This window comes from Bombina bombina, chromosome 5 (assembly GCF_027579735.1).
Source record: "Bombina bombina isolate aBomBom1 chromosome 5, aBomBom1.pri, whole genome shotgun sequence".
NCBI lineage: Eukaryota > Metazoa > Chordata > Amphibia > Anura > Bombinatoridae > Bombina > Bombina bombina.
In genome coordinates this window covers 1,033,033,209-1,033,055,431 of record NC_069503.1, presented here as the reverse complement: position 1 = coordinate 1,033,055,431, position 22,223 = coordinate 1,033,033,209, and the positions used below count along the sequence as shown (strand labels likewise).

Genomic DNA, 22,223 nt, shown 5'->3' with positions numbered 1-22,223 from the left:
CTCAAGTGATCGCGTTTACTTTAAACTCATAATACCTGTGGTAAGCCCGATGAGTGCAAACCCCACAAAAAAAACCTTATTGCTCGCGTGCCAACGTTTGCACTCCACTCTTAACCTGGCCCGTTATCTTTTTAGAAGTTTAATTCAGCTTTTAATGTAGTATAATCTTTTTTTTTTTTTAAACTGATCTGTTAAGACAGTTTTGTTGAAACAATTTTGGATTAAAGTAATTAAGTAAATAAGAAGTATTATTATTTAAAATGATTTTTTCTGTAGAAAAACAAATTGCAAATAGTTAGATAGAGGTTGATCAATAGTCTTTTTAAAGAATTAAAAAGGTTTTTTTAAATTTTATCTTAGGCCCAACTTATTCTTGATACTGCACATCATGTTATAATGAGCATCTGAATAAGTCCCCTTTCTTCTGTTTCTTGCCTTATTTATGAAAAAACAAACCCCACCTATTATAAACCTCCTACACATGCTGAGAATGATGCTCATTGATAGCTAATTGGTTTTACACAATTGCAAGAGTTTTTGGTAGACATGTGCGGTTCGTTTCGGATTTATTCGGAAATTCAGAAAATTCAGTAAATTCGGAGATTCGGATCGATTCAGATTTCCGAATTAAAATACTTCCGAATCTACCGAATGAATCCGAAATAGCTGCCGTATCTCCGAATAAATCCGAATTAGCTCGGTAAAATTCGGCATTTCCCCATAGGAAACAATGGGAGTTTCGGCTGAAAAAAAAAACTAACACCGCAGCCCCATTGTTTCCTATGGGGAAACACTAAGTCTGCACCTAACACCCTAACATGTACCCCGAGTCTCTAAACACCCCTAATCTAACACTTATTAACCCCTAATCTGCCGCCCCCCGCTATCGCTGACACCTGCATTATTTTATTAACCCCTAATCTGCCGACCGAATATCGCCGCCACCTACATTATAGCTATTAACCCCTAATCTGCTGTCCCTAACACCGCCGACCCCTACATTATAGTTATTAACCCCTAATCTGCCCCCCCAACGTCGCCGCAATCTAACTACAAGTATTAACCCCTAATCTGCCGACCCGATATCGCCGCCGCCTACATTATAGCTATTAACCCCTAATCTGCTGTCCCTAACACCGCCGACCCCTACATTATAGTTATTAACCCCTAATCTGCCCCCCCCAACGTCGCCTCAATCTAACTACAAGTATTAACCCCTAATCTGCCGACCCGATATCGCCGCCGCCTACATTATAGCTATTAACCCCTAATCTGCTGTCCCTAACACCGCCGACCCCTACATTATAGTTATTAACCCCTAATCTGCCCCCCCCAACGTCGCCGCAATCTAACTACAAGTATTAACCCCTAATCTGCCGACCGCAAATCGCCGCCACTATAATAAATGTATTAACCCCTAAACCGCCGCACTCCCGCCTCGCAAACACTATAATACATTTTATTAACCCCTAATCTGCCCTCCCTAACATCGCCGCCACCTACCTACAATTATTAACCCCTAATCTCCCGCCCCCAACATCGCCGCTACTATAATAAGGTTATTAACCCCTAAACCTAAGTCTAACCCTAACACTAACACCTCCTAACTTAAATATAATTTAAATAAAACGAAATAAGTTTACTATAGTTAAATAAATGAATCCTATTTAAAACTAAAGACTTACCTGTAAAATAAACCCTAAGATAGCTGCAATATAACTAATAGTTACATTGTAGCTATTTTAGGATTTATATTTATTTTACAGGCAACTTTGTATTTATTTTAACTAGGTACAATAGTTATTAAATAGTTAATAACTATTTAATAACTACCTAGCTAAAATAAATACAAATTTACCTGTAAAATATATCCTAACCTAAGTTACAATTACACCTAACACTACACTATCATTAAATTAATTAAATAAATGAATCATATTTAAAACTAAATACTTACCTGTAAAATAAACCCTAATATAGCTGCAATATAACTAATAGTTACATTGTAGCTATTTTAGCATTTATATTTATTTTACAGGCAACTTTGTATTTATTTTAACTAGGTACAATAGCTATTAAATAGTTATTGACTAATTAATAGCTACCTAGTTAAAATAATTACAAAATTACCTGTAAAATAAATCCTAACCTAAGTTACAATTAAACCTAACACTACACTATCATTAAATAAATTAACTACAAGTTCCTACAATTATCTACAATTAAATAAACTAAAGTACAAAAACCCCCCACTAAATTACAAACCCCCCCCCCACTAAATTACAAAAAATAAAAAAATATTACAAGAATTTTAAACTAATTACACCTAATCTAAGCCCCCTAATAAAATAACAAAGCCCCCCAAAATAAAAAAGAATGCCCTACCCTATACTAAATTAAAAAAGTTAACAGCTCTATTACCTTACCAGCCCTGAACAGGGCCCTTTGTGGGGCATGCCCCAAAGAAAACAGCACTAACAGCCTAACACTACCCCCCTGAAGATCTCCCTACCTTGAGTCGTGTTCACCCAGCCGGGCCGAAGTCTTCATCCGATGGGGCAGAAGAGGACATCCAGACCGGCAGAAGTCTTCATCCAAGCGGGGCAAGAAGAGGTCTTCCATCCATCATACAAGTACCAAAATACAAACAAACACTAAATTACCAAAAATAATAAAATATTACAATAATTTTAAACTAATTACACCTAATCTAAGCCCCCTACTAGCTATTAATATAGCTACAATATAACTAATAGTTACATTGTAGCTATTTTAGGATTTATATTTATTTTACAGGCAACTTTGTATTTATTTTAACTAGGTACAATAGCTATTAAATAGTTATTGACTAATTAATAGCTACCTAGTTAAAATAATTACAAAATTACCTGTAAAATAAATCCTAACCTAAGTTACAATTAAACCTAACACTACACTATCATTAAATTAACTAAATTAATGAATCCTATATAAAACTAAAGACTTACCTGTAAAATAAACCCTAATATAGCTGCAATATAAGTAATAGTTACATTGTAGCTATTTTAGCATTTATATTTATTGTACAGGCAACTTTGTATTTATTTTAACTAGGTTCAATAGCTATTAAATAGATATTGACTATTTAATAGCTACCTAGTTAAAATAATTACAAAATGACCTGTAAAATAAATCCTAACCTAAGTTACAATTAAACCTAACACTACACTATCATTAAATAAATTAACTACAAGTACCTACAATTAAATACAATTAAATAAACTAAACTAAAGTACAAACCCCCCCCACTAAATTACAAAAAATAAAAAAATATTAGAAGAATTTTAAACTAATTACACCTAATCTAAGCCCCCTAATAAAATAACAAAGCCCCCAAAATAAAAAAATGCCCTACCCTATACTAAATTACAAAAGTTAACAGCTCTATTACCTTACCAGCCCTTAAAAGGGCCTTTTGCTGGGGCATGCCCCAAAGAAAACAGCTCTTTTGCCTGTAAAAAAAAAACACAATACCCCCCCACATTACAACCCAACACCCACATACCCCTACTCTAACCCAAACCCCCTTAAATAAACCTTACACTACCCCCCTGAAGATATCCCTACCTTGAGTCGTGTTCACCAAGCCGGGCCGAAGTCTTCATCCGATGGGGCAGAAGAGGACATCCAGACCGGCAGAAGTCTTCATCCAAGCGGGGCAAGAAGAGGTCTTCCATCCATCAGAAAAGTACAAAAAAACAAACAAACACTAAATTACCAAAAATAATAAAGTATTACAATAATTTTAAACTAATTACACCTAATCTAAGCCCCCTACTAGCTATTAATATAGCTGCAATATAACTAATAGTTACATTGTAGCTATTTTAGGATTTATATTTATTTTACAGGCAACTTTGTATTTATTTTAACTAGGTACAATAGCTATTAAATAGTTAATAACTATTTAATAACTACCTAGCTAAAATAAATACAAATTTACCTGTAAAATAAATCCTAACCTAAGTTACAATTACACCTAACACTACACTGTCATTAAATTAACTAAATAAATGAATCCTATATAAAACTAAAGACTTACCTGTAAAATAAACCCTAATATAGCTACAATATAACTAATAGTTACATTGTAGCTATTTTAGCATTTATATTTATTTTACAGGCAACTTTGTATTTATTTTAACTAGGTACAATAGCTATTAAATAGATATTTACTGTTTAATAGCTACCTAGTTAAAATAATTACAAAATTACCTGTAAAATAAATCCTAACCTAAGTTACAATTAAACCTAACACTACACTGTCATTAAATTATATTTGAAAGAGTGCATCGATAGGTGAAAATCAGATCAAGGGAATGACCATCTTTGTGAGCGGGAGAGACAGTCCATTGTGACAGGCCGAAAGAGTAAGTCAGTTGAAGAAGTTGGGATGTTAAAGTTGCCAAGAATGAGGGCAGGGGTGTCTGAGGAAAGGAAATAAGGAAGCCAGGCAGCAAAGTGATCTAAAAATTGAGTTGGGGAGCCAGGGGGGCGGTATATGACTGCAACATGTATGGAGAGGGGATAGAATAACCGAATCATGTGTGCTTCAAATGAAGAAAATGTGAGTGAAGAGAAGGGCTGTATTTGTTGGAAGGTGCAACAAGAGGAAAGTAAAATACTGACACCACCTCCTTGTCTATTGCCAGACCTAGGAGTGTGGCTGAAATGGAGACCCCCATGTTACAGTGCAGCAGTGGATGCTGTGTCTGAACCAGAGAGCCAGGTTTCTGTAAGAGCCAGAAGGTTAAGAGAGTGGGAGATAAAGAGATCATGGATAGAAGTGAGCTTGTTGCAAAAAGAGCGAGAGTTCCAGAGTGCACAAGTGAAGGGGGAGGGGTTTTTAGATGTAAGAGGAATGCGATTAAGGTTACCAGAGTTTAGTTTATGAAGTCTATTGAAAGGCACACAAGGATGTGAAAGGGTAGGAGGTTGTGAGGGACCAGGATTAGGGGAGATGTCGCCAGCAGCTCGTTTGAGCAAGAGGGAGAGTGACATGAGATGAGAAGCAGATTTGCAGTAATGAGACTGTTGTTTGGCTGAAGTGCAGGGGGGAGAGAGGGTGTTTAGGATTAGGTAAAGTTTATGAGTACAAAAATAAGGTGAGTATAAGAGAGATGGGCTAATGAACAGTGCAGGTGGAGAGGGAGAAGGAGTAATTGAGTAATGTAATTTGTTATAAAGGCAAGAGGTAGCAAAAGGAATATGAAGATATTGAGCATTATTTTGAAAGTGGAACCAAGTAAACACATGAGACACAGTGTTACAGCAGCACTTGCAAAAGGATACAATGAGATACATAAAACATAGCATTACAAGAGTACTTGCCTTGTGTCTTGCCCCTTGCCTAATCCTTGTTGAATTCTTGTATAATTCTTAAAGATTAGTGCCTCACTAATAAAATGTTCACTTTGAAAATGTAAACATATACTATTGTTAAAAAGTACACAGCCCTGTAAGCAGTGCACATCCCCAAACTAGTCTGAAATATATACAGGTAGGGCAGTCAGCTGAGTCCACTAAATTTAGTTAATTGCTAATCAAAGACAGTTGGTAAGGCCAATTGGAATATATATATATATATATATATATACACAGAGACTTGGAGTAATATGACAGAATAGCAGGGAATAGCAGGATTTCAATGCAGGGCCTGTACCAAAAAGAGAGACTTGGGGGGTTAGTTATCAACGCGTCTACTTTTCCTGCCTTCGCCGGCCCAATACGCCCGCCTAAGCTCGCCTCACATCGCCGCCGCGGACCTGAAAAAATTCGCCTAACTTAACAAAAAAGCTGTCAAAAAGCCGCGCACCAAGTACGGGGCAATGAGCAGCGGACTGTGAGAGTTATCACTCATCCGATCTCGCTGCTCTTCGGCTTTTTTACAGCTTTCTTGCTAGCCTGTCACTAAGCACCCACACTAACTACACTGTTCTATCCCCTATACCGGCGCCCCCGGAGCCCCCCCGCAACTAAAAAAAGTTAGTAACCCCTAAACCGCCGCTCCTAGACCCCGCCGCAACTCTTATAAATGTATTAACCCCTAAACCGCCGCTCCCGGACACCGCCGCAACCTACATTATACCTAGTAACCCCTATCCTGCCTCCCCTATATCGTCGCCCTCTATAATTAAGTTATTAACCCCTATCCTGCTGATCCCGCACTTCGCCGCAACTAAATGAATAGTTTAACCCCATAAACCACCACTCCCGGACCCTGCTGCAACCTATATTAAATGTATTAACCCCTAATCTGTCCCCCCTACACCGTCGCCACCTATAATACATTTATTAACCCCTATCCTGCCCCCCACTACACCGCCGCCACTGTAATAAATTTATTAACCCCTAAATCTAAGTCTAACACTAACCCTAACATCCCCCTAACTTAAATATTAATTAAATAAATCTAAATAATATTTATATTATTAACTAAATTAATCCTATTTAAAACTAAATACCTTTAAAATAAACCCTAATATAGCTACAATATAAATAATAATTATATTGTAGCTATCTTAGGATTTATTTTTATTTTATAGGTAACTTTCAATTTATTTTAACTAGGTACAATAGCTATTAAATAGTTATTAACTATTTAATAGCTACCTAGTAAAGTAAAGACAAATTAACCTGTAAAATAAAAACTAACCTAAGTTACAATTACACCTAACACTACACTATACTTAAATAAATTATTCATATTTAAAACTAAATACTTACCTGTAAAATAAACCCTAAGATAGCTACAATGTAATTAATAATTACATTGTAGCTATTTTAGGATTTATTTTTATTTTACAGGTAACTTTGTATTTATTTTAGCTAATTAGAATAATTATTAAATAGTTATTAACTATTTAATAACTACCTAGCTAAAAGAAATACAAAATTACCTGTAAAATAAATCCTAACTTAAGTTACAATTAAACCTAACACTACACTATCAATAAATTAAATAAATTAAATACAAATAACTACAATTAAATACAATTACACAAACTAACTAAAGTACAAAAAATAAAAAAAGCTAAGTTACAAAAACTAAAAAAATAGGTTACAAACATTTAGAAAATATTACAAAAATTTTAAGCTAATTACACCTAATCTAAGCCCCCTAATAAAATAACAAAGCCCCCCAAAATAAAAAAATTCCCTACCCTATTCTACATTAAAAAAGTTCAAAGCTCTTTTACCTTACCAGCCCTTAAAAGGGCCTTTTGTGGGGCATGCCACAAAGAAAACTGCTCTTTTGCCTGTAAAAGAAAAATACAACCCCCCCAACATTAAAACCCACCACCCACATACCCCTAATCTAACTCAAACCCCCCTTAAAATAACCTAACACTAATCCCCTGAAAATCATCCTACCTTTAGTCATCTTCACTCAGCCGAGCCACCGATGGAACTGAAGAGGAGATCCGGAGCGGCAGAAGTGATCCTCCAAGGGGCGATGAAGAAATCTTCCATCCGATTAAGTGATCCTCCAGGCGGCGCTGAAGAAGTCTTCCATCCGGGCGATGTCATCTTCCAAGCGGCGCTGAAGAAGTCTTCTATCTGGGCGATGTCATCTTCCAAGCGGGGTCTTCAATCTTCAATCTTCATCCCGCCGACGCGGAACATCCTTCTTTCCCAACGGACTACCGACGAATGAAGGCTCCTTTAAGGGACGTCATCCAAGATGGCGTCCCTTCAATTCCGATTGGCTGATAGGATTCTATCAGCCAATCGGAATTAAGGTAGAAAATTGAATCAGCCAATCAGATTGAAGTTCAATCCGATTGGCTGATCCAATCAGCCAATCAGATGGAGCTCGCATTCTATTGGCTGATCCAATCAGCCAATAGAAAGCGAGCTCAATCTGATTGGCTGATTCAATCAGCCAATCAGATTTTTCCTACCTTAATTCCGATTAGCTGATAGAATCCTATCAGCCAATCAGAATTGAAGGGACGCCATCTTGGATGACGTCCCTTAAAGGATCCTTCATTCGTCGGATGAAGATTGAAGGCCCCGCTTGGAAGATGACATCACCCGGATAGAAGACTTCTTCAGCGCCGCTTGGAAGATGACATCGCCCGGATGGAATACTTCTTCAGCGCCGCCTGGAGGATCACTTCATCGGATGGAAGATTTCTTCAGCGCCCCTTGGAGGATCACTTCTGCCGCTCTGAATCTCCTCTTCAGTTCCATCGGTGGCTCGGCTGAGTGAAGACGACTAAAGGTAGGATGATCTTCAGGGGATTAGTGTTAGGTTATTTTAAGGGGGGTTTGGGTTAGATTAGGGGTATGTGGGTGGTAGGTTTTAATGTTGGGGGGTTGTATTTTTCTTTTACAGGCAAAAGAGCTGGTAAGGTAAAAGAGCTTTGAACTTTTTTAATGTAGAATAGGGTAGGGAATTTTTTTGATTTTGGGGGGCTTTGTTATTTTATTAGGGGGCTTAGATTAGGTGTAATTACCTTAAAATTGTTGTTATATTTTTTATGATAAAGTAATTTTTATTATTTTGTAGCAAGTGCATAATAACTAAAAAAAAAAAAAATATAAAACAAGAAATTACCAAAACAAGGAAACAGAAATCCTAGTTTTCCAAAATTACATAGTGAATAAAGTAGTTAAAATTATGTATCATTGAGTCGTTCAGTCGCTATATCATAACCTATAAGGCCACTCTTGCCAAAAAAAGGCTTAATGGCACCCAACATTTGTGAAACAATAGTCAATACAGTAAAGAATTTTCTTTTGTAGCTGGAATTAAAGTAACTTTGTATACAGTTGTGTTGCTTTAAGGCTCAAATTGGTTACATACTACCAGGATAAGAAATAATAAATTAAAGAAATAGTGAAGGGGGAAAAGAGTTAGGTAGAGCAAAGAGAGAGAGAGAGAGGTAGGGTGTAGATGAAGGGGTATCTCCTGACCATTCTACGCCGCTTTATTCGGAAGTTTGTTATATGTGGAATTAGTATGTCTCCTATTGATCTAAATTTTATCTATCGTGTTTGGGGATTTTAAAATTCAAATATTAGGACAATCCAAGTGGGGGGGGCTCTATTGGACTAGTCTAGTGTGTAAGGACACATTGTGTAATATCCAGTAGTACCATACTTTCTGGAAGGTTTCTTGAGTATCTAGAAGAAATGCTGCCTGCTCTGACATGTTATAATAAAATTAAATTTTTAGTTGGATTTCTTCCCAGGACGGGGCGCTCTCCCTCCAATGGTGGGCTATACATATCCTCGTGGCTGTACACGATATCCTAATAAATAAATTAATGTATTTATTGAATTCTTTAAGTCTGACGTGGAGTAAAGCTTGTTCCATGGTAAGCTTAATAGGGCTGTCTATGATAGAGCTTAAGAACCGCAATAGCTTGTTCCACACCCTGCGTGTATGTGAGCAGTCCCACCACATATGTTTATAGTCCCCTACCTCCCCACAGCCTCTATAACAGAGTCTAGATCTATCTTTGGTGGAGTGTGAGGTTATCAGCGGTGTTAGATACCAACGAAAGTTGGTCTTAATGCAGTTTTCCCACATATCTGCACTTAAGAGTCCCTTCCCTGCACTAGATAGAGTTACATGCCACTCTCAAGTCTCCACCTCCCTATTAATATCCCTTTCCCATTTAGTTTGTAGGGTGGATTTAACATTGTCTGATGCTAGCTGGATTGCTTGGTATAGCCTAGAGATGGTGTTCTTGGGCCTGGATGAGGTGCTGCATATGTTCTCTAGTATAGAGGATAAATTTTTAGATATGGATGGCAAGATAGGGTGAATGATGGAGCTAAGTTGCAAGTATAAAAACCATTCTAATTTGATTGGCTGCAATTTTTCTTGTAGTTGTGTGTAGCTCATTATTTTACCTCCCACTATCAGGTCAGCTATTCTATAAAGTCCTCTATTTTCCCATTTTTGCAGTTCATGCCTAACCAAGCTTGTAAGTGTGGCTTTAGCGGAGTGCGTGGGAAGTAGAGTTAGAGAGGTGGTCAGTCTAGACCATTGTTTAATCATGAAGTCTATTACTGGATAAATGTGTTGCTTCCTATTAAGGCACCGTTTAGGGTCCCAAAGAATTATGTCTCGTGGGATGATTCCTGCAATATCTGTTTCTAGTTGGGTCCAAATAATGTCTTTGTCGGGGTCATTGAGAAGTGCGGTCTGTGCTAGTCTGGCTGCCTGGTAATAGTGTTTAATGTTTGGTGCCCCCACCCCCCCCAATTGTCTGTTCCTAGAGAGGACTGCCGAAGGGATTCTGGCCTTTTTGTTTCCCCTTATAAAACTAATTAACTGCTTTTGTAGGTCATCCAGGTCTGAACCTGGTATTCTAATTGGCAGGGTGCAGAATAGATATAAGATCCTTGGTAATATCATCATTTTGACTGCCGACAGTCTACCAAACCATGTAAATCTTAATTTACTCCATTTATTTAGATCTTGTTTAATAGATTTATACATAGGGGGATAGTTTGTCTTGTATAATGTCGATGAGCATGTGGTTAGATTTATCCCTAAGTATCTAAGGAGGTTTTTAACCCATTTAAATTCAAAATTGGCCTCAATCAATTTTTTGGTATGGTCCGGGAGGTGTATAGGTAATGCTTCGCATTTCTCCAGGTTAATTTTATAGCCTGATATTGAGGAAAAGGAGTTGAGGGTTTGGTAGAGGTTCGGAAGAGTCATTAATGGTCTTGATAGGGAAAGTAGGACATTGTCCGCGAAGAGTGTGAGTTTATATTCCTTTTGTTTAATTTTAATACCAGTTATATCAGGGGATCTTCTAATATGTTGGGCCAGGGGTTCAATGCAGAGCGCGAACAGTAATGGGGATAAAGGGCAGCCCTGACGGGTCCCATTGAGGACGGCAAATCTTTCGGATTGGTGGCCCATGGCTCTCACGCTTGCTGAGGGAGTGGAATATATATTTTGAATTGCTCTCATAAATTCTCCAGATATACCTATTTTAGTTAACACTGCCTGCATGTATGTCCAGTCAACTCTGTCAAATGCCTTCTCTGCGTCCAAAGAAAGGAGCAGAGAAGGCGTTTTTGTCTCGTGCATGTAGTCAATCAAGGATACCATTCTCCTGACATTATCAGGAGCTTCCCTATTTTGAATGAAGCCGACCTGGTCTGGGTGGACCAGTTTGGGGAGTAAGGGCTTAAGACGATTAGCTAGAATCCTAGTGAAGATTTTTAAATCCTGATTTATTAAAGAGATTGGTCTATAATTCTGACACCACGTCCTGTCTTTGCCTGGTTTCGGGAGTACTATAATTTTAGCATCTAACAATTCAGAGGGGATCATATGGCCTTTTAATATGGAGTTGCAAAATTGAACTACATGTTTTGTGAGGGATGGTTTGAATTGTTTGTAATATTCCCCTGGGAAACCGTCAGGGCCCGCCGCCTTGCCTGGCTTTAAGTCCTTAAGAACCCCTAGAACCTCTCTGTCTGTAATGTCGGCATTTAAAGAGTCTAGTTCTTGTTTGCTAATCTTGGGTAAGGCTGCCTCCTCTAGAAAAACGTCAAGGGATTTCTGTGTCATTTCTGTTTTGGTTACCTTCCGACCGTCGTATAAAGAGCCGTAATAGGCTGCGAATGAGTCGACTATATCTTTGGGGTTTGACGTTAGGACCCCCTGAGAGTTATAGATGGAGGGGATTTGTTATATTTTTTAAATGTTTGTAATCTATTTTTTTATTTTTTGTAACTTAGCTTTTTTATTTTTTGTACTTTAGTTAGTTTATGTAATTGTATTTAATTGTAGTTATTTGTATTTAATTTATTTAATTTATTTAACGATAGTGTAGTGTTAGGTTTAATTGTAACTTAGGTTAGGATTTATTTTACAGGTAATTTTGTATTTCTTTTAGCTAGGTAGTTATTAAATAGTTAATAACTATTTAATAACTATTCTAATTAGCTAAAATAAATACAAAGTTACCTGTAAAATAAAAATAAATCCTAAGATAGCTACAATGTAATTATTAATTACATTGTAGCTATCTTAGGGTTTATTTTACAGGTACGTATTTAGTTTTAAATACCAATAATTTATTTAAGTATAGTGTAGTGTTAGGTGTAATAACTTTATTTAGTTGCGGCGGTGTAGGGGGACAGATTAGGGGTGTTTAGACTCGGGGTACATGTTAGGGTGTTAGGTGCAGACATCTCCCATAGGAATCAATGGGATGTCTGTCAGCAGCGAACATGAACTTTCGCTATGGTCAGACTCCCATTGATTTCTATGGGATCCGCTGCCTCCAGGGCGGCGGTTTGAAAACCAGGTACGCTGGGCCGGAAAAGTGCCGAGCGTACCTGCTATTTTTTGATAACTAGCAAAAGTAGTCAGATTGTGCCGCACTTGTGTGCGGAACATCTGGAGTGACGTAAGAATCGATCTGTGTCGGACTGAGTCCGGCGGATCGAAGCTTACATCACAAAATTCTACTTTTGCCGGTATCTAGGGCTTGATAACTAAGGCGAATTAGCCTCGCCACAAATAACTGATAACTACCCCCTTGGTGTAAAATGACAGAAAAGCAGAAAATAGCAGGATTTCAATGCAGGGCCTTTCCTTTCTAACTCTAATCTAACTCACTTTCCTTTCTCATTGCTGTAACAATTCTCAAAATACAATTCATATTCCTGTGAGCAGTAGCTCCTGGAAGATGGCTATCCTCCCTTGCTTCTCCTTTACTTTTACCTAAATACACATTCCTCAAAATGCAGTTACCCAATAACAGTTTTTTCCTCAAAAACACAGCTGCAATTTTTACATGTGTTTTCTTAATTGTAGAATCAGCTCCCAATAGATTTGACTTACCTGTTACAACTTCAGAGGGCTCAGAAACAGCAATCTCCTCATCACAGGTGTGTCCAGCAAGAGCAGCATATTAGTTTTGCAATGGCAGAGGTTGTGGCTAATGCTTCTGGTCTACTGTTCTAACTCTTTTGGAACCTATAGTAATCCATCTGCTTCTCCCTGTTGATCTCTGAGGTAGATGTGCTTCTTTCTGGGTCAAAAATCCAGGGCCAGGAGCCAGGGGAACTAAGTGAGGCAAACAGTGGTCAGAACTGTGAGTGTTCCTTGGGTGGAGTCGAGGAAGAGTTAAATGTGTTGTGTTGGAAGAGCTGGTCATGCCATGGGTGGAGTTGGTCATCTAATGGTGTGACTATGTCATCCTAGGGTATTGCTAGTTGAGCAGAATCAAAGGTAGGAAGATCAACTTTACTCTTTCTATTAGCTAAACAAGCACCTTCATACACCAGTGGTGATTTTTTAAGAATATTATTATTTTGCACAATCATAGAAGTGTCAATGCAATTTCACAAACAAATGTAATCACTATCAAAACACCACTCTTTTACTATATTTTTAATGATCGGTGAAAAATTGAATTCATATAATTTGTTAGGGTCTTTTGTTATTATCACTCCCAAATATTTCATATACTCTGTTACTTCCTCGAATACATATTTTTTTTTATTTTTTTATTTTTTATAAAGCCATAGCATCTGTGATTTCTTCATATTAATCTTATATCCTGAATTGTATCCAAATAGAGAGATACTTTCTATAATTTGGTCTACATAAACTTCAGGATCAGATACATATAACAACAGGTCGTCTGCAAATGCCGCTATCTGTAAGTGTGTTTCCCCAATCTGAATACCAGGCAATAGCTTTTTCAAGAGAAGTATGAATGGCTCTAGGGCTATGTTAAATAACATCGAGGATAGAGGGCATCCCTGGCGTGTACCTCTATATAACTGGATAGGGGTAGATGTGTTTCCATTTATACATATATATGCATCTGTTGGTGTATAAATTGATCTAATATATTTAATAAATTGACCCTTGATATTCCCCATTTCCATAGTATAAAATAGGTAATCCCACTCTATTCTGTCGAAGGCCTTCTCAGCGTCTAATGACAGTAAGAAGGCCTCCGACAGACCAGATCGAGTATCCCCTTTCCAATATTTCTGTATAGTGTGTAAAATATTTCTTATATGTCTAACTGATGTTTTCCCATTCATAAAGCCTACCTGCTCCTTTGATATTATTGTGGGTAGAATTGTATTGAGTCTGTTTGCCAGGATTTTCATCAAAATTTTATAATCAATATTCGTTAGTGAAATTGGTCTATAAGATTGAGTCTCTAACTGGTTTTTCCCGGATTTAGGAATAACGATCATATTGACTATTTTAAAGGTGGGAAATAGTTCCTCTTTCCCCTCAAATATTGCTCTATAGCATTGATGTAGTGGATTTATCACTTTAGATGATATCGCTTTATAAAATTCGGCTGGTAGTCCATCAGGACCTGATGCTTTAGATAAAGATAGATTATGTATCACTTTCTTTATTTCATTTTCTGTTATGCCTTCATTCAGTATCCTGTTTTGGTCTTCACTAATTTGTGGGACATTAATCTGGTTCCATAGTTCTTGCTGTTTAGTGTTATTATGGCCCTGGGATTTATATAGACTTTGGTAGTATTTCTTAAAGCATTCTATAATACTCCCTGTATCCTGATATATTTGGTCCCCATCCTTTATTGTAGCAATATAATTTTTTGATTTTGGTTCTCTTAATAGATTTGCAAGCAGTTTGCCTGATCTATTACCCCATCTATAGTATCTTGCTGACCTTTTTTTCAGTTCTTCCTGTGCTTTCTCTAAATTCTTAATGTCTCTTTCTTTTTTCTTATTAAAGTATACCTGTTTATTCTGTATTGTTGGATTTAATCTATATTGTATATATGCACATTCTATCTGATTATTAATCCTTGCTTCTTCCTTCTGATTTTTGTTTTTGATATACTTTAATTGGGCAATCATTTCTGCTTTCATGACCGCCTTTGATGTTTCCCAGAACAATTGGGGTTTTGAATGATGCTGTATATTATTTGTTTCAAAATCAATCCATTTTTCCTCTAGGAATTTTGTCCATTGCTCTGAATTATATAAATATTTGGGATATCTAAAGTTATTAACATTACCATAATTTTTCCTATTTTTCATCGATATCAATACCGGTGTATGATCAGATAAACAATGTTGTAATATTTTAATATCTTCTACATATGTATGTAATTTGTGAGAGATGAGGTAGTAGTCTATTCTTGACATCGCACTATTAGAGCGTGAAATATGTGTATATTCAGATACATCTGGATTTTTTTTCCGCCAAATGTCCTCTATCCCCAGATTTTCACATAGTGTTTGTATAGTCTTCTTTTCGTAATTATGTCTAGTTTTACAATTTCTGGCTGTTTTTGCTATTCTTCTATCGATTGTTGGATTAGGAGTTATATTAAAATCGCCCATCATTATTATCTCATGTCTAGCTTGATTTTGTAGGAGTTTTTGTATATTTAGCCAAAATTTACTTTCCTGTTGGTTTGGGCCATATACATTACAAACTGTGTATTTTATCCCATTAATTGTTAGGTTTAGTACTAGATATTTACCCTGTTTATCTTTATATATATTCTCAATTTCATATTGTAATTTTTTATGAAATAATATAGCAACCCCAGATGATGAACTATTATATGATGAATATATAACTTCTTTGACCCAGTCAGTTTTTAATTTTTTATGCTCTTTGTCTGTTAGATGTGTTTCTTGTATACATGCGACATCAGCCTTTAATTTTTTAAGATGGTTCAATATAGCTTTACGTTTAATGGGGGAATTAATTCCTCCCACATTCCACGTAATAATTTTTACCATATTATCTTAAACAAAGGGGACTTAGATATATTATATCTAGATTCATTTGTCTTAATCATTATTTATTCTTAAGAATATTCTTATATAGCTCATCCTGTAGTTCAAAATGTTTCCTTACCCATCTTATTATCATATTGATATATATATACATAGACTTTCCTGAGTTTTATGTAAAAGATCTTAAAAGATGGCAAAACCTAAACTTAGATTTAACAGGCAGAATTCACGTAATTAAAATGTCTATTCTACCAAAGCTAATATATCCCATTCATATGCTTCCACTAAGAATCCCGGTAAAAGATCTTAAACTGATTGATAAGGTAATAAGAGGTTATATATGGAAAGGAAAAAAATCAAGAATCAATATTTCCAAGTTACAAATGCCCGCACAAAAACTGGGTTGGGGGCTTCCGAATATAAAATATTACAACTGGGCGGCATTAGCTAGATATAGTATTGAATGGATAATAGGGTTAGAAAAATACACTAATATGAAAATAGAGCAAGAACTGATTAAACCCCTATCAATAGCATATCTACCCCACGCAGAAACTTCTGAAATCCCCAAGGATATTAGAGACCACATAGTCTTTCGGGACTCCTTGGCAATATGGAGACTAATAAATAAAACTTTTGGAATAAATTACAAATATTCACGATATATTCCTATCATAGGCAATCCCAAATTTCAAATGGGTAATAACTACCCATTTTATACATGGGACAAACATGGAATTAATAAGATAGGAGACCTATTAAGTAGCAACAATAATGAGATCTACTCACCTCAAGAAATATATGATAAATATAAAGTTAAAGTCGATAATTACATTTACTATTTCCAGATTGAATCATACTTAAAGAAAGTTTTACGAGATTCCAAAAGTAAATGTGTTAAAAACCAAATAATGGAACTTTGTGAGTCGTATGAAAAAGGTAACTATAAATTAACCAATACTTATGATAAAATAATCAATATCTTAGTGGAGAGAAATAACATAAAAATAGTGGATAAATACAATAAGTTAATAGGTATAGAAAGTACAAAGGAGCAATTATATTATAGTGTGAAAATAACTAAGCAAACAACTTATGCAAGTGATTTGAGAGAATCACAGTATAGAATTATACACAGGGATTATGTAACATCCACTAAAAGAGCGAAATGGATAAAAGATGAGCCTCCACTCTGCCCAAAATGTTCATATACATCCCCAGATTTGTCGCACTATTTCTGGGAATGCCCGAGAATTATCCAATTTTGGTCCCAGGTAGAATATTGGATATCGAATATAATTGGAATAAATACTAAAATCGATAAACAAACAATCTTTCTACTCCAAAACAAAAATCAAAAGGCTAATCAATATAAACTATTCATTGCTATGGTAATAATTTTAGCTAGGAAGTTAATTACAAACTTATGGACAGATAGAAAACATCCAGTTATTGGTAAATTAAAGAAAAAATTATGGCAACAACTATTAATAGAAAAATACGATGCTGTTGCGGACACCAAGACGAGGAAAATAACATTCATGAATAAATGGGAAAAATATATATAGACATTAAATCTAGAAACTCAGTATATGATATATAAAGGTATAATAACAAACAATTAGTAAATACAAGGAGACATAACCTAATCTCTGTCTAAAGGATAGTAAGTGTGTTTAATTGACATTTTAGCTCATTCACAGCTCCTCTCTTTCTCTTCACCTTTTCTTATTTATTTTGTTGTTTATATATGAAAATGTAGAATCTCTTTCCAAGGGTCCTAATATCTGTGTCCCCAGAAATTGTATATATGGAATATATTAAGTGTAATTAATGTACTTTTATTATATGTAAATTCTTTTGTATCATTAATAAAGATTTAAAAAAAAAAAAAAAAAAAAAAAAAAAACACCACTCTTATCAGTTTTTTTCTTCACTTCTCAAGGCAGGGATGGGTGAATGTGGTCAAAGTGCAATCCGCTTAGTAGAGGGAATAGTCCTGTCTGTGGATATTCATTTTGAACAATCAAGTGTAGATAAGAATGAAAATCCATTAAAATTTGATAATCGAATGTTACTTTTATTTTCGAATGTTCATAATTAGATCAAATATCCACATTCAATTTTTTTTAATGTAACATTCGATTTGACAAATACTATTCAGAAGTTCAATAGTTCATGTGGGAGGGAATTTAGTAAATTGATACATAATAGATACAAATGTATAATTTAAAGAGAGTATTAGAAATACTATTCCAAATATATTGATTCCATTTTTTTCTAATTCTGATTCAAATTATGCTATATGCAAATTTGAAACATTTTAATCAAGTATTACATTTAAGCTGAATTCTCACACAGATAATTGACTCCCTTTTAAGTTATATCCCACATTGGCATACTTTGTCAATCACTATTCATGCAGTCTTAAAATGGCCGTTTTATCTAAAAAACGCAATGCACTGCTTAAAAGGAGATAAAAACATTGATTGTCTTTCATAAGTCAGATAAAAGATACAATTTTGAACAACTTTTAATGTACTTCCATTATCAAATTGTCTTTGTTTTCTTGATATCCTTTTTTGAAAAGCAGGAGTGTGGATGTGTCTGCAGCACTAAATGGCAGCAGTTTTGCAACAATGTTATACATTATCAACATCACTAGACGGCAACACTTTTTCCTGTCATGTAGTGCTCCAGGCATGTGCACGCTACCTACCTAGATATCTCTTCAACAAAGAATAACATGAGAACGAAGCAAATTTTATAATTGAAGTAATTTGGAAACTTTTTAAAATAGTATTCACTTTTTGAATTATAAAAAAAATGGGTTTCATGTCCCTTTAATTGCTATCTATCTGTTTTTTGTTTAAACAGTGTGTTTTTGCTTGGAGAACCATAATCAAGTTAGTTGAGTTTACACCAACGCAATGCAAGGTACCACTGACTCTCGGTTTAAAATGCTGAGGCATAGAGCATATTTAGATATGCATCACTTGACATGCTCATTTAAAGCTCTCACTTAAAACAGTAATAACTTTTATTAAAAGCATTTGTGCTTACACAAGTATATTGTAAAAATGTTTCTATTCAAAATTTAAATACACTGATGTGTATTTCAGTTTTGTTAAGAACTCTCCATTGATATTTATTCAAAGCAAGTTTTCTTACTTTAGTTAAAGTTTTGTAATCACAAAACTGAGTGTCCATACCTTTGACAATCCCTATTACCATAGCAAATTGAATTAAAGAAAATTCTACAGCAACAGATTGTGAATTGTAGCAATTGCTAGAAAACATATTATTTCTACAATCTGTGATAGTCAACCCAGCTGTCCTGAACATTTAATTAAGATATGTTTAGAACGTATTTCTTTTTAATTGTTATTGTTTAGATACTTTTCACAATGTTATATAAAATAAAGGCTGTTCTGTACAATGCTAGCCTGAATTATATTAATATCAGTGGTGGTCATCCTTCTGTTATGCTTCCCTATGAGCGCATAAAATTTAGCTTTATTGAAATAGTGAAGCTCTTCCCAAAAGAACTCCGAGCTTTGACGCATGGCCTAGGGCTTAAAGGGACACTATTAAAATAACTAAAAAACATTTAAACAATACTGCAATACAATAAATGTAACACATATTATAAAGCTGAAAGTCAAATTCATAAAATAACCATTCATTTGCCAAATGCTGCTGTATTAAAGGGATATGAAGCCCAAACTTTTTCTTCCATCAGATAGAGCATGCATTCTTGAGCAACTTTATAATTTACTCCAATTATCAATTTTTCTTCGTTCTCTTGGTATGCTTTGTTGAAAGAGCAGCAAGGCACTACTGGTTGTTGACTGAACACATGGGAGAGTCAATGAAAATCGGTATATATATATATGCAGTCACCAATAAGAAACTAGAAACATGGTTCTTGGCTGCTCCTGAGCTTTCCTAGATAAATCTTTCAGCAAAGGAAAACAATGAAGGAAACAAATTAAATAACTGAAGTAAATTTGAAATTTGTATTCTCTATCTAAATCATAAAGGGAACATTTTGGGGTTCATGTCCCTTTAAAGAAACATAAAGGGGCAATAGGTTAATGCTCTAATGTGCTTCATATAGGACTGCATGGCATACTTTTTTTTTTTTTTTAAGAGAGCCCTGTAGAGTTCTATAAAGCTGTGACATCATGAGTAGTGTCACCAGACTGTCATGCATGTGCACGTTTCCCTGAAAAAGTATTGTACAATTGTGGTACTATGGCTATAACAATGTTTGATTTTAGTTGAAGTGGCAAGCCTAACTCTCATGCAGTTGATGGTGCAATAACAGTCAAGTTCCCAATAACCCCAAACCATACATGATTATTACCACCCCAGAGTTGCACTTACAAAGTTTCATAAAGCTTAGTCATTTGATCCACAAGAATATAACACGTTTCTTGATTATCTAGTTTATATCATACCTTATGAGCTTTTCGTTACAAAATAGAATGAAAATAATTAATTTGAAGTCATACTAAAATCAAAATAATATTCTCCTTAAAAGTGCTTAATTACATGTGATGCAAAACCTTTAAAATGTGTGTTCCTTCTTCATTTTGCCAGGCTTTTTTTAATTAAAGTTTTGCACTGGGTTCCAGCGGGTTGCAGTTCATCCTACAAGATCCTGAAACTTGACTCTGCAACATTCTATTGGTGATCAGTGTAGTTGTTTATTTATAATATCTATGCCTAACTTGCAGGAGCAAAGGAGACATTTTAAACACTCAAACCTTTCAAGGAGTATGTACCTGAATTGTACAACAAAATTTACACTTTTAAATTATTTTAAGTATCACTTATTATGTATATATTTGTGTGTGTTTGTATGTGTGTGTGTATGTATGTGCGTTTGTGTATATCTGTATATAAATATATATATATATATATATATATTTTTTAATGCAGTCCTCAAATATTTGAGTGCTCTAAACAATAGTTCTCAAATAAAAAAATAAAAAAACTTCCCTAGATATTGAATAGTTCACCATCACTGATCTTTCTATATTTCAACTTGGGCTCTGTATTTCAACGTCTTTCTTTTTGACATTGTCATTCTTTTATATTTTCTGTCTCTTTCTTTACTTTTCTCTGACAGCTGAGTTACTAAAGAAAGCAATCTGAAATTGTTTGGAAAGGAAACTTATTAGTCACACACACAAAGCATTTTTCTTCTGTTATAGTTTATTTTTAAAATTCTGGACTTTTTAACTGTTTGTTACAAAAAATAAAATTTGTTGCAAATAAAACATTAGAAACATTTTGCCAGCTCATGTAGGTTTTATAAGCAATCAAAAAAGATAAGATATATTGGGGAATAAAATTAAATAAATGCAATGACTTATAGAAAGTAAATATGCAATGCTTATTGTATATACAGAAACCAAATAGATATTTAAATATAAAGAAACTAATGTTACGAGATATCTACATTCAAAGTAAAGACATATATAACAAAAAAGCTAAGCTCGGAACATTCTGTTTTAATTTTAAATTTAACAAAATTACATTCTGGATGTCATTAAAGGGATAGTAAACCCCAACATGTTATTTTATGATTCAGATAGAACATACAATTTTAAACAACTTTCCAATTTAATTATATTATCAAATGTTCTTCATTCTCTTGTTATCCATTGCTGAAGGGACAGCACTGCACTACTGACAGGAAGCTGAAAATGTCTATTTAGCCAATCACAAGAGACAAATGTGTGCAGTCACCAATTAGCAGCAGCTCCCACTAGTGTATGATATGTGCATATTCATTTTTTTTAACAAGGGATGCTAAGAGAATGAAGCACATTGGAAAATAGAAGTGAATTTAAAAGTCTCTTAAAATGACATGCTCTATCTGAATCATGCAATTTTAATTTTGACTTTCCTATCCCTTTAAATCTCATTTATTCATGAATTCAACAATTCAAAATTGTATTAAATTAAAGGCACTTATATTTTATAGGTTCAGTTGCTACAGCTTGTCGAGACCCTGGTGTCCCTATGAATGGAACTCGAAATGGGGATGGCAGAGAACCTGGAGATACTGTAGTTTTTCAATGTGACCCTGGCTACGAACTGCAAGGAGAAGAAAGAATAACGTGTATCCAAGTCGAAAATCGTTTCTTTTGGCAACCTAGTCCACCATCTTGTATAGGTAAGATGCAAACAACAATAAATGACCTATTAATATAGTTATTGCTATTAATACTTTTGTTGTTCTTGTTTTTTTATTGTACACAAACTTTTTATCAATTTATAGTTTAAAATAATGAAAATTGACTAACAGTATAGTAATTCTTTCTTGATAACAAGTGCAATTGGTATGCCTTAGTTATTAAAACGGTATTAACATTATAAGAAGAAAAAAAAAACATAGTAAAAAGAGCCTTTATTGGGATTCAAAA

At 34.9% G+C, this 22,223-nt stretch overlaps 1 protein-coding gene across 1 annotated transcript in view; it reads left to right on the top strand.

The window, feature by feature from the left end:
• CSMD3 (CUB and Sushi multiple domains 3) overlaps nucleotides 1–22,223 on the top strand; it is a 1,747,434-nt gene that overhangs the window by 1,009,079 nt on the left and 716,132 nt on the right. Inside the window, 1 exon segment of the mRNA XM_053715303.1 lies at nucleotides 21,782–21,973. Within this exon segment, the coding sequence (XP_053571278.1) occupies nucleotides 21,782–21,973 (192 nt within the window).